Source organism: Limulus polyphemus, unplaced genomic scaffold (genome assembly GCF_000517525.1).
Source record: "Limulus polyphemus unplaced genomic scaffold, Limulus_polyphemus-2.1.2 Scaffold402, whole genome shotgun sequence".
Lineage (NCBI taxonomy): Eukaryota > Metazoa > Arthropoda > Merostomata > Xiphosura > Limulidae > Limulus > Limulus polyphemus.
In genome coordinates this window covers 418235-432603 of record NW_013666012.1, presented here as the reverse complement: position 1 = coordinate 432603, position 14369 = coordinate 418235, and the positions used below count along the sequence as shown (strand labels likewise).

At 32.9% G+C, this 14369-nt stretch overlaps 1 protein-coding gene across 1 annotated transcript in view; it reads left to right on the top strand.

Annotated features, from left to right (window-relative positions):
• Positions 1-14369, top strand: part of LOC106457997 (protein inturned-like) — a 103494-nt gene that overhangs the window by 14061 nt on the left and 75064 nt on the right. The window contains exons 3-4 of the mRNA XM_022384116.1: positions 2637-2722; positions 12558-12626. Coding sequence (XP_022239824.1) covers positions 2637-2722; positions 12558-12626 — 155 coding nt within the window. The remainder of the gene's footprint in view (positions 1-2636; positions 2723-12557; positions 12627-14369) is intronic.

The following is a 14369-nucleotide window of genomic DNA, read 5'->3' as shown; positions in this document are numbered from 1 at the left end:
CATTTTTTTCCATCACCTACAGATTTTTCACAAAACGTCGTATGTAATTTTACATAACTGAATCATTTTCATTGAAATTGGGTCACATTTTGTTATGCTTAAAATGTTGACAACCACTGGCTATAGATTTCTCTAGACCAATCTCGACATGAGAGTCTTATTGATTTTTCTAGAACCCATGAGAAACACATTGCTAGTATATAAATGGTTAACAGGCTGCATGATGTGTCATTTTTGGATTTGGTGAGAGATTTGGGCCTTCCTAAGGATTCTTCAGAGATTTTGGAGTCCAGACTTCAGGCTAAGAACTTACTTTCTCCAGGGACATCATTTTTACTGGTACAGAAATCATGAGAAACAGTTTATACCATCCTTTTGGCAAGATGGTTCACTGGTTTATTACAACAATCTTGCTGAATTAATACCAATGCTAGGAGCTGCAGTCTATGAACCAAGTGAGTGGTGATTGTTCATTGATTCCTCCAAAATAAGTCTAAAAGGTGTTCTCCTTCATAATGGTAACATATATGTTCATTTTGCTCATTTGATTCACTTGAAGGAAACATAATAAGGTCAAATATAAAGAACATGGTTGGCTACTTTGTGGAAACTCAAAAGTCCTTTGTATGTTGTTGGGTCAACAATCTGGTTATACAAAGTTTCTATATTTTTTGTGTGAATGGGGCAACAGAACACAAAATCAGCACTGGATAAAGAAGCTGTGGCCATGCAGAGTCAACCTGATACCAGGATTGAAAACATTAAACATGAAAGTTTGGTTGACGCAAAGAAAGTCCTATTACTTCCACTTCACATAAAACTGGGCTTGATGAAGTAGTTTGTAAATGCCTTAGACAAAGATGGCAACTGTTTCAAGCATATATGTGGGAAATTCCAAGCTCTTTCAGAAGCGAAACTTATAGAAGGAATTTTTGGGCCTCATATTAGAAAATTGACTACGGATGAACAATGAGGAAAGTTGAAAAAAAAGCATGGAGTGCCCAAATTATGAAAATATTGTCGATAGCATACTCAATAAATTCAAAGAGTTTGGTTGAAATATGAGCTTGAAAGTTCATTTCTTACACTCAAATATTGACTATTTCCCTGAAAATCTCTGTGCCGTCAGCGTAGAGCAAAGGGAAAGGTTTCATCAAGACATTAGGGAAATGGAGAGGAGGTATCAGGGAAGGTGGAACATCAGCATGATGGCTGATTTCTGCTTGTCATTGAAACAAGATGTTCCAGATGCAATACATAAAAGAAAGATCATAACACATAGTTTTGAGACAGAGTCTTAGTAAATTTCACAAGAAAAATAAGGAAGATGCATATTCGTTTGACATCAGTGTTCTTCTCTTTTCTTCAGTTTGTTGGTATTTTTGTTAACAAACATAATTACTAAAAAATGCTCTTTGTGGCAAATGAAATAATAATTTGATCTAAGTAAGTTTTTTCTTCTTCCCGATTTGTAAAAAATCCTTACATGATAGAAAAAATAAATATTATTTTCGAAATCTGCATAGGTGAATTATGGAAAATTTGTTATTAAAACCAAAACAACTTTTATGAAGTTTGAATTCACAGGCCTGTGCTATGAATCTTAGCAAGAATATAAAACTTATCTAAATCTCTAGTTTTTCTTTTTGTACATTTCTTGTTAATACTATCTAAACAAAATAAGTTACCAAAACAGTTATTATTACTTAAACTTGTAGCAGTTGTACCATTATAATCTTGATTCAAACTATAAAGATATATATTTTTATATTTAAGAATGTAAAATTGTTTTTTTTTTGTAATTTGTTTATTTCTAAGTTAACTATTTCTAAAATTGTAATTACTATTGAATCAAAGGTATGAATTATATAAATTTGAAAATACAGATTTAAACAAAACTATAATATGTACAGTAAAAAATAATTTCTAAAATTATTGTTAAGGAAATAATTAGGATTACTTATTGAACATTCATATCTTATATAGGTAGTTTAATGTAGTTGTATCACATTCCCTATGCAAGATCTGCTACTGTATGAATCTCTTTAGAACCATTGAAGATCCAGATAGTAGTGTGGAAAGGGCAGATGATAGGAGATATACTAATAATTTTGGTTGGGCATAGTATACCTTAACATCTTGGTATTTATGTCAAAATATCATATTGGGGCTGGAATGCTAACTTCAAGGACAGTTTTGTTGTATCTATTATTTCATTTTGCTTTTTTTTTTATGAGCAACCACCTTACCACATCTGGCTGTAGACAGCAAAAGGTGGTAAGGATGTGAAATGTTGTGGGCTAGAGCACCCACATCTGCTCCATTTTTTATTTTATTTTTTCCTTAAGCATGTGAGGCTGACGACCTTGGGGTTAAAATGGATAGATGGTGTAACCCCAATGCTTACTTCTACCAATAAACCAGGGCACATTACCTAATGATCTACTTGATGATTTGTATTGTAGATGCAATTTTTGTTTTGTTTTTTCAAGTTAAAAAGTTTTTTTTTCATAAAATTACATTTATTTATGTATATGGATGTGTGTATATATATGGGTATGTTTACTTTTGAATTATCTGTTCTAAAGCATATAGCTCAGTTATCATACTCAGAATTGACTATTAATTTATTTCAGGAGATTGGCTTAAAACTATTGATGAAAAAGAAGTGACACATGAAAATTTGAATGAAGTGCTTGATGATATCAAAAGACCCAGTAAGGTGTGTATTGACTGAATAAGCAAGGTGAAAACCAGTGATGGATGCAAACTACTTTTTTTGTTGTTGTTAAACTTTGCTATTAATAGTAGTTGCAGTTTTGTTTTCCAAAAAATTAGTTTATCTAAACTGTTATCTACTTTTTATAGTCCATTACTTTTGCACTACTTTTTTACTTTACAGAAAAGCTGTTTTGTTAATTTTGTTAACTTTTTTTTCTAAATCTAAAAGAATTATTTTAAACAGGTATATCAGTGCTACAGTGAATATTCATTCAGATAATGTTTATTTCAGTTTCAGACTACAAATTAGATTCAGGATTAGATACAAATTAGATTTAAAAATAATGTTTATTTCAGTTTCAGACTACAAATTAGATTCAGGATTAGATACAAATTAGATTTAAAAAAAAAAGGTAATAAAACATTAATGGATTGAATTTCGAATAAAATCACTTTGTTCTCAGTCATCAAACATTTCACACCTTCTTGGAGTAAGAATTTATCCAACTGTACTGAGATAATCTTTTCATGTCTGCACTACTTGGAAGTGTACACTTATATTGTCTTGAAGCTTGCTGAATCAGTAGAAATGTTTGGATCAAATTCAGTGACACATCTCTTATGAGCATATGCAAGTCAGCTTCTAATACTTAACCTTCTGTGTGTCCATATAGGACTATTACCTAGTGGCTGAAAAAGTGACCTCAACAACAATGCAGTTTCTTGCTATTGGTTGCAGTTTATTGCATTTGCAGTGGTGAAGGAAGTTTTGTTCCAAACAAGTACTAGTGTTAAAAAAGTAGTGAACTAACATAATTAAACTATTTGTTTTACTAATTTAGCTATACGATTTAATTATTTATTTAATTAAAATGAAATTAACTATAGGCTTAACTACTGAAAAATTAGTGTAACTATACACTTCAGTATAGAACAACCACCAACCACCATTGGGAAAAATAATTAGTAAAAATTAGAGGTGGCTGAATGAATAAGGAAGAAATCTTTATTTGTTACCATGTTAAACTTATAATAAGATTGTCTTTGTTACCCATTCAAGCTGCCTCTAAACTTTATTAGTGTCAAAATGGTTTCTAAATCATCATGTTAGAGAAATGTTTGTGTGGAGAGTACCTAATTTTTAACATTAAAATGTTTTTGGGTTGTCAGAAAGTAAAAGGTTTACAAGCATTTTTCTGTATGTTGACCTCACAAATTTGTAATATGCTTTTTGTGCATGTGTGTGTGTAATTGATTTTCACATTCAATTATTACATCTGATTAATTAAAGAAGAGTGAAGCTTATCAATTATACGAGGTACTGTGGTTAGTAAATTTTATGTTGTTTGTGGCCACTAAGTTATATTTTCTGAAACGATAATCCCTAGGTGTTGAATTGTGAAGTCTTAAGTAACACATCAGGTTGCAAGGATTAGTATCAAGTACATCTTACAACTTTTACTATTTTTTAAAAATCTAGTCTTTACTTTTGGTATTGCCTTGGTGACTGCTAAAGCACTAACTTATTTTATCTTTCTTTTTTTTGTTTGGTCATATTTTACAAATGAAATAAACTTTCAGCAGTTTGTTTTCATAGCAGGAGTTTAACTGGTTTCTTGAGACTAAACTTAAGTGATTATGAACACTTATTTCTTGGTCTCGCACATTATAGGGCCTGAAGATGCAGTTATTTGTTGTATGATGTTTTGATAAATTTCTTAGATTATATATATAATTTTAATACTTATAATTTAGAAGGCACGTTTCAGAAACTTTTTAGTAGTATAAATTGTTTATATGATTAAGTCATGGGCTTTATTTTAGATAATTGAAAATATCATACATTCAAGAAGGTTTAAAATATAACTTATAACCTCGGAGACATTTGAAGAGAGGAAGAAATGAGATAGCCCAAATTCTAAATGTAACATAGTTAGAATTACTTTGTGCTATACATAGACAGTTTCTTAGCCCATATCCACCACTAGATGATATAAGATTGTACAAAAACTGACAATAAAGAAGAGTATAGAAGAGTACAGGTAAAAATGTTACAAGAATGTAGAACTTAAAGAAAACAATTCTTTAAACAAATTACAAGACAGTTCCCAATCATTCATCCAGTTTCTAATGGTATATGTAATAATCTAATGAAGATGTCACTTATAACTTGTCATGTAAATCAGAATATAACAAATGCTACACATTTTTAGCATGGAGACTATTTTCAGAAAACAAAGTGTGTGTTTATATATGCAGAAGTTGGCAGTCTGGTACATTTACAATGTGAGTGTCAAAGGTTTTGTTGTAGAAACATTTCACTACGTGTACTCCATTGTATAAAAGTATCGCCAAACAGTATGAATTGAAAAGTTTAAGCTGCTAAAATTATATATTAAAAGGATTTTCTTCTTGAAGCCTGATTAAATCCAAGAATTTAATTTGTAAAAATCCTATTGTTCAACCACAGGTCTTCTGTTTAATGTTTTGTTAATTGAAGAATGAAAGAGTGGTAAAAATTATATTGCATCCTCATTCTTCATTACTTTCACACAATGATTTTAGACAGACTGAAATCAGCTTTTGTCCAAGTTGTAGTCAAAACAGAGATCCATGGCATAACTGGTTATAAATTTGATACCACAAATTTTGAGAAACAAAGGGCCTGTGGTGACAACACGTAATCAATCATTAAGTTAAGAGTGCTTGGAAATTGGTGTAGTTGAAAACTTTTTGATTTCAACCTCTAAACATACTTGAAATTAGCCAAGTATAAGGAAAAAACAATTATCACCAAATAAAACAGTTATTTAGGGCTGGCTGCTGAACTTGAAAGAAGGAACCAAACGAGATAGAGATGGAAGTGGACATATCACTTTATCGGCTAATGATTAAATAGCAGACTAGGCTGTCTTGACTTTACATGGATAATAAAATCCTTGCATTACTGGCTTCCCCATTTTGTCTATCAAAAGCTTAGTGTTTGAATAGAATCTCAGCTTTCATCTTATACCTTTCCTTTAGTTAACTTAAGAATATTACTTTTATGATAAATTTACAATAAAGCAACATTTTACAGTTGGAAATTTGGGTTCTATTTGTTTTGCCAATGAGGAAGGCAGTAATGTAGTGATTTTATCCTCCATGTAAAGTCGAGACAGCTTAGTCTGCTATGTGATCATTAGCTGGATCAAGTGATATGTCCACTTCCATCCCTTTCTTTTTTGGTTTCTTTTTTCAGGTTGGGTAGCCAGCATTACATAGCTTTATTATTTAGAAATATATTTTTTCTACTACTTGTTTGTTTACATTTTTTTATAAGATGGTGTACATGGGTTACTAGGTTATAGAGTGTATTCTAAAGCTTTATAAATTTTGCATATAATTATAATAATAAAATAGGTAGTCAAAGATCATGAAGACTGTTTTGCTCTATCAAATGATGATAAAATTAAAGTTACTGCTAGAACTAAGTAGATGCTAGGCCTGTTGAAGAAAGATGATGATGAAAAAAAATATGAAATCTCAGTTTTGGCTTTTTTTGTTGTCTTTTAACTTTGGGATGCTCTGGATAGCTGAAAAGCGGCATATACAGCAGAGATAGAGTGACTATGCCAGGTAGCTCTTCATATCTAGCTTTTGATGACCTGTAAAGAAGAAAATCCAGATGATTTTTGTAATGCTTTAATATAGGCAACCGTGCCATCTCCACGTAGAAAGTGCTAGTGCACTCTCTGATAAAATCTTGAAAATTAGGATAGCAAATGGCTTTAAACCTATTTATTATCAGTCAAACCTTCAGAGCATTAGTATGTTTTGCTCATTGTTAGTTGTGATTGTAAGAGAATCTCCATGTAGTGCTGTTATGCCTGAAATTTTACTTCATTATCCAGGTTATAGTATGGTGATGGGCTCTTAACTGAAGCATGAAACTTAGACATAATTTGTCAAATAGACATACCATATGCTAAGATAAGAAATCATATGTTACTATTGTGTGTCTAATCTATGAAGAACAATAGTAAAAATTTCAATTTTGTTTTATATTTTATTACTGAGCCTAAAAATACAGAAGCATAAAGTGCAGTTTTATTTCTAAATGAAAATGAAAGAAGAATTTTGTGAACTGTATGGAGAATTATTTTTAAGACTAACTTAAGTTTGTTATTTGAGAAGATATAAATAGATTAATTGGAAAAAAGCATTTTTATAAAAAAAATTAAATACAAATTTTAAGTGTTTTTGAACATATAACAGTTGTGTCTACGTTGCTTACAGCATTTAAATAACATCAGAAAGTACTGATATTATTTAAATGCAGTAAGCAATGTAGAGATTTTAACACGAAATTTTATGGTTCAATCCCTGTAATTAACAGACTAAAGATAGCCCATTGTGCATGTTTGCATTAAAATAAACATTTCACTTTTTAAAGAAAATCATTGAGAAATATTAACCATGGCTAAAAAAACATTTATTACTTTAGTAAGTAAACTTCATTATCTGTTAAGTTGTATTGTTATGCCTATTGTGCAGAGTCATAGGTGTTTTGTACACTTTTAATTGGGACTAGTATGGCATGTCCTGGTGGTTAGGGTACTTGACTCATAATATGTAGGTCGCAGGTTCAAATCCCGTCACCGAACATACTCTTTCTTTCAAACTTAGGGCATAATATTGTTACAGTCAATCCCATTATTCTATAGCCCAAGAGTTAGTGGTGGTTGGCGTTGACTAGCTGCCTTCCTTCTATTCCTTCTAGTCTATCACTGCTAAATTTGGGATAGCTAGCGCAAATAGACCCTGTGTAGCTAGTATTGCGCGAAATACAAAACAAAAATCCTTATTCTATCATTTTCGCGTACGTCATTTAAGGTACGCTTTCTTGCAGGCATAATGTGTTAGGGAAATAAATCCTGGTCTATTTGAAAAAAAAAATTACTCGGTCAGACAGCCAAACTCGTGCAGCTGTAACTTTATTTAATAAAGGTACTCGTAAAGTAAACAATAAAGTAATGGAATTTATAATGGTGTACAGAGTATGAAACAGTTATGAGCGTTCAGTGATTGACACGGTTTTACGAGTTGAAACAAAGAAACTCACGAAATAAATGCAAAGTTGTAATGAAGGCAAACTTAGCCGGATATGCAGAAACGTCTAAATGCGGGCAAACTTTTTAATGCGACGAGTATTGTACACGATGGCTCAATGTCGTTGTCATCACGTGACGAGTGGCTTCGTTCTCAACCTTAGTTTTTTATTTGCAAAGTATTTCACACAAACAACACCTAACCAGCGTGTAAGTTCCTAAAAAAAATAACATTACACTAAATACAATTTCTATTGGATTGCTTGACTTATCTTGGACTAAAATATGCATACGTAGTTCGTTCAAAACCATATGCTTATCATTTTGTGAACATAAGCAAACAATGGATAAGATGATTCTGAATTGAAAAGCCAATATGCATTCCGGACTCCTCGGACAAAGGCCTTTCTAACGATACGAGATTTGTAGCGTTTGATCGAGAAATTGCAAAAAAAAACAACAACAACAAACGTAACCGTATTATTTATGTAGATACCGTGTAGCTTTTAGGTTGTAATAGATTATTTTCGTTTTCACCTACAAAACATATTCGATAATTCACATTCTAAAAAGAGGTAGGTAATGTTCACGAACACCTTTTCATTCAGCACTTTTGTTTAAGTTCTTATTTCAACTATCGTGCCTTATTGGCATCGCATGATATATGCTTTCAATACGTGGAACATAGATTGAAGTAAAAGGTGGATTTAGAATGTTCCAGACGATTTTGTGTGTGACAGTGGATTTGAAAGAAGATCACTGTAAAGATTTAAAATATTTATTGCTTTATCCATCTTTATCATCTAGAAAGAGTTTTATTGTAATGCCTGTTATGCAGAGTTGTGTGTGTGTGTGTTTGGTACACTTTAATTAGGACAGGTGTGTAACTTAATAGCAGATATCTCCTTGTTTCCGGTGTCGAACAAAGATGCAAGCAGACTTCTATGAAAAACTATTGTTGAAATGTTCAACTTCAAAGATGCTTGCATACCTGATATTATGAATCACCATTGATTGCAGTACCTTACCGTAGCTGATTAAGGTAAATTTATCATATGTGTTTACAAATTATGATGTACGCATGTAGTACACATCTTTGCAATGTAAACAATTGCACTGTTTGATAGTATTACACGCTAGAAACGTGGCTCCATCTATTGGACACGTAATCAGTATCGGTATAATTTAGTTTTCGTGGGGGTATAGATAAGTTGAGGTACTAAAGAATCACCCAAAATTTGCATTAGCTAAATGATTCAACTTCTCTAACTCAATATCTCCCCTCCAGTGGCACAGCGGCATATCTGCGGACTTTTAACGTTAAAATCCGGGTTTCTACACCCGTCGTTGGCAGAGCACAGATAGTCCATTGTGTAGCTTTTTGCTTAATTACAAACAAACAAACTCAATATCATACTGTAGAAGTATAGCTTTATAATGTATTTTCCTCATTCGACTGTTAAGTCAACATCCAGTGTTATTTAACACAAAAGTGGGCGGGGCATGGTCTAGTGGTTAGCCTGAGCGTCTGTGAATCCAAGGATTCGTGATTCGCGACACTTTGCCACAAAAACGCATTCCGCACGTTTGTGGCGTAGGTGACGATCAGGTCTCACTATTCGATCAGACAATACTACCCCAAGAGTTGGCAGTGAGTGCTGTTCTGTAGCTATCTTCCCTGTACTCTATCAGTTCAAAATTGGAGACCGTAAGCGCAGATAGCCGTAAAGTAGCTTTTCGCGAATATCCGATAATAAACAACTAACTGTATCTTACGTTATGCAGTACCTTAAAGTTTATACTCTAAAACAGGTTCAGATTTAATATACCCTATCAACGCCGTTCACGTCAATTGTTTATTTATTATTCAAAGGTTAGACCTGTGGTAGAGCTTTGGATTTCGGAGCTAGCAAGCCAGGTTGAAATTTATATGATATTTCAAAATATTCTCAGCAATTTAAGCTGAGGGTATGTTATAAGAGTAATAGTCAATCCCTTAATGTATGGTGAGTGAGTGGTGGAATGCTGCTGACTGGCTCCCTTACATCTGGTCAGTACTAAGAAATTAGGGACTGTGGCAGATAGCCTTAGTAGCTTTGTCGTAAATACAAATACCGATTAAACTGACTGGGTATTGTGAGAGTCCGTACAATTGTCTACGTCCGCTTCATGACCAGTCATTAGCAGAGTAATTGTTTTAATATTAAATAACAAACATAGATTTCAATTACCGATCCTATTGTATCTTTTCCGTGTAGAATATTCGTGATCACTATTTCGACTTTTGTGCTGCAGTGCTGTTTTTTAGCCAAAAAGACTTTAAAGTATAACACTTGCAATTTTTTCTTTCCTTTCCGGGAGGTTTTGCAAAGCCCTTTCATTACGAGGACAACATTTTTCTAAGTTCTACTTTACAAAATTTAGTGCATTGAGAACGTTATAAGGCCATTTAGCGACTTCACAATATATACAGAATGCAGGATTGAGATCTCTGTATTCTGTCGTATCTAGAAAAATAAGGATTAAACAAGATTTTGCACTTGATGTCTTGAAGAAATGGAGCCAAGACTTCTTTGTGTGCTACCCATATAACTTAGAAGTGTGCGGAATGGGCAACTAAGCCTTTTCTTGACAATAGAGGATTTGTTTTTTTTTCGTTGATTGAAAGTTCTCTCAAAAAACAAGTAAAACAAATTTAGTAAGAAGTTCCTTTTCGTAAAAATCCCACTTAAATATTTATTTATTTTCATGGTAGCAGATAGTTTTAACTTTTATATTTGTTTTATACAAAAAGAGCCCATGCTTCTTTCAGAGAGCCAAACGTAACATAGTGGTTAGTGTACTTTGGATTGTGAATCCGAGGGTTTGTGGTTCGCCGCCTGTTGTCGCAAAAACGCGCACCACTCTTTGGAGCCTCAGGTTCGCTATAACTCAAATCCCACTATTCGGTCAGACAAGAGTAATCGAAGAACTTGCGATAGGTACTATTGACTAGCTGCCTTCCCTCTGTTCTAGCAGGTGATAATTAAGAAGTTCTATACGCGAAATTTTGAAGCAAAGCTTGTTACAACAGACTTCTGCTTTATCTCCTTCTAGTAGATATCATGAAGATCAGCGAATTCGTACTTAAGTGACTGAAGATTCATATTCAGCCGCTAATAAAGTTGCAAAGTGTGCCAAGTAAAGGAATCGCTTATAACATTTGCAAATGAATGAGAAACCTTCGATATCATATACTCAACATCTTACAAAATTCAAAGATATTCTTAAAGAAATGCTCACTTTATTTTAAAAGAATTAGCTCAAGTAATTACAAATAAACATATAATCCTCTAAATTAGGTTGCTTAGTAATTTTTACATTTATTTTTAAGTTTTATTCTGTATCTCCGCATCTCTTTATTGTTCGAGTATTGTTATCTCACACACTCAAATCGCGGGACAGATGGTTAGGGCGCTCGACTCGCAATCTGCGGGTCGCAGGTTCGAATCCCCGTTACACCAAACATGCTCGCCCTTTCAGCCGTGGGGGCGTTATAATATGACGGTCAATCCCACTATTCGTTGGTAAAAGAGTGGCACAAGAGCTGGCGGTGGGTGGTGATGACTAGCTGCCTTTTCTCTAGTCTTACACTGCTAAGTTAGGGACGGCTAGCGCAGATAAGCCATCGTGTAGCTTTGCGCGAAATTCAAAACAAACAACAGGCAGTTGCCGCTCTTAGATACTGTGTGAGCGTTTTAAGGGTTATTGCCAAATCCTACTGTATTCGGTCAGACAGGAGTTGGCGATGTGTGTTATTGACTAGCTGCCTTCCGTCTGGTTTGTCAATTAAAAATTAAAGAAGGCTAGTTCAGATAGCCCTTGAACTGTTGTACACAAAATTCAACAAATAAACAATACCTCCTACAAAGAGAGTAGTTATACATGACGTGAAGTTTTCGTTTTTAAATGAGCCTTTATGTCTGAAAAAACTTTGTCGACATCTATAAGAGTTAACTAAAAATATTTCCTTCTTTATAGCTATGAACTCATTACAAAAGCATTCAAACAATCCCAATATCTGTAGCTCCTATCCGACTTTACTGTTCAATTACTATTGTTCCGAGTCTGTTCTTATCAGATTTTAGTGTTAAATTACTATTGTTCTGATATGACTTTAGTGTTAAATTACTATTGTTCTGATATGACTTTAGTGTTAAATTACCATTGTTCTGCATTGTCTGCTTCGGAAAGAGTGTTACGACAAGGCTTTTGCCAGACTTCACAAATAATGTATAAATATATACATATATGTATGTGTGTGTATTTGCTTGCGCTCTAACCTTGCATACTAATGCTCCAACCAACGTTATTTGAGTACACTTTCACTGTGTATTAAACATCGCATTATTGTTGTTTTAAGTATCCTTCAAGTTAAAACATGTTGTGAAATTAAAGGAAAGATCGAAGCCATGTGGAGATATTTTTAACATCTTCCATTAAATATCAGTATCATATACAATTTATATGCATGTCCGGAAATTAAGCTAAAAAAAAAACACCCCAGAAATTTGACGGTGGGTGTCCTGTAACTGGAAAATTGACACGAATGCTTCGAAAGTAAATTCAAGCATTCATATTTTCAATGATATCGTATAGTTTAAATAATGTACAACGATAATCTATTAATTGAGTTTCATTTATATATTTGGGTCATTTTAATTCATTACACGGAAGTAAACAAAACATCTTTTTCTCTTTATGCAGGTTAAGCTTTTAGTTCAACGTTTCGCTGGACATTCTAGCCCCCAAACGGTAAAGACTGATCACCACGGGGTAAGTACTATGTTTTCCTTTCGTCTTTTAAGATTTAACTTTTATTAACTTTAGTCAAAATGATACGATTTATCGAAACTTTGTTATGAACATTTTCTGACTTGCTGCATAGAGACCGAGGAGATCGATATGTGTGTGCTTATATAATCACAATAAGCAGCCAGCATGGTCTGGTGGTTATGGCGTTCCACTCGTAATTTGCAGGTCTGGGGTTCGATTCCTATTACCGAACATGCTCGACCTTTCAGCCGAAAGTGTCGGTCAATCCCAGTAGTTGGTGGGTAATCAACTAACTGTCGATCACATCTAAATTAGGGACAATTAACCTTGAGTAACTTTGCACAAAATTCAATAAACAAAATTACAAGAAGCACATGTTACGACATCTTATATATAGAGATTTTTTCTTTTTACTTTGAAGTGCCTTCAAGCTACACATTCTAGCTACTTCAACAATACATGTGTGCCATCAGAAAACTATATTTAATAACTTTTCTTGGAAAACAATTACCTAAGCTATTTTGAAAACAGGAAAGTAGCCTGGAATGTCACAAAGCACCTGTATTTTGTTTTTTAACAGATCAATCAAATATGAGAGAAAATAAATTGAAAATGAATGCCGAACCAGATATTTGACTGTATGTTTAGATGTTTATAGAGTATATATATATATTAATGTGTATAGATAATTAGGGTATCTGTATATATATATATATATATTTTGCTGTGTGTATAGATGTTTATAGAGTATATATATATATATATATATTTATTTATTTTCGCCTGTTTTAGCTAATATATTTATGATCAAGATAGAATTAATTTATGTTTCCACTTCCCCTACATCCTACAGCTTTCTATGTTCGTTATCTGAATGAAATTTTTACGGATTTTAAAGATCCAAATTGTGTTGAAAGTTTTCTTCCAAATTTGAATCGCTAATCCATTTCAGTGTGTTATGTTTAAAGTCGAAAATAAAGATGATGACATTTGATTTTTTAAATCTTTTATTTAAAAAAAGCAATGAATTTTACACACCTATTTTTTTCGTAAGAATACGCACACAAGAGTTTTTCATCACTAAAATTCCTTCCACGATCCAAAACCAGGGATCATTAAACTTTTTCATACGTGTAAAAAATATTTGTTCCCCTCAACATACTTAAATCTAAACTTTTAGCACACAATAAGTAGCCCTTCCCCAGTGACACTGCGGACTTACAACGCTAGAAACCGAGTTTCGATACCCGTGGTGGGCAGAGCACAGATAACCCATTGTGTAGCTTTGTGCTTAATTCAAAACAAACAAACACAATAAGTATCTTTATACAGTGGTAAATAAAACTATTATCCCTAGAAAAATAAGAAATTCAATTAAAGATCGAAGAGACAAACAATAGGAATTTAGAAAACCAAACGACCTCTTTATTATGTGTTGCTGTACATTCGTAAATTTTCACATGTTATCCGGAAAATGTGGTCAAAAATTGTTATTGTGATGTGGATTTCAATAATAAATAAACTTAGTATTCCGAAAATTGTTTACTTTGGAAATTTCGGAATACTCAGTTTATTTCTTATATCTGCTGTTGTGCTGTTATTATATAATGTGAAAAACTGAATAGTGGCTAATGACACATTTTCTTCACTTCACCTATCCAGTGTATAGGTTTTTCTCATAGTGAATATAAAGCACGTTCACTCCAACAGTATGTTTGATACTTTTCACTATGGTATAGGTCC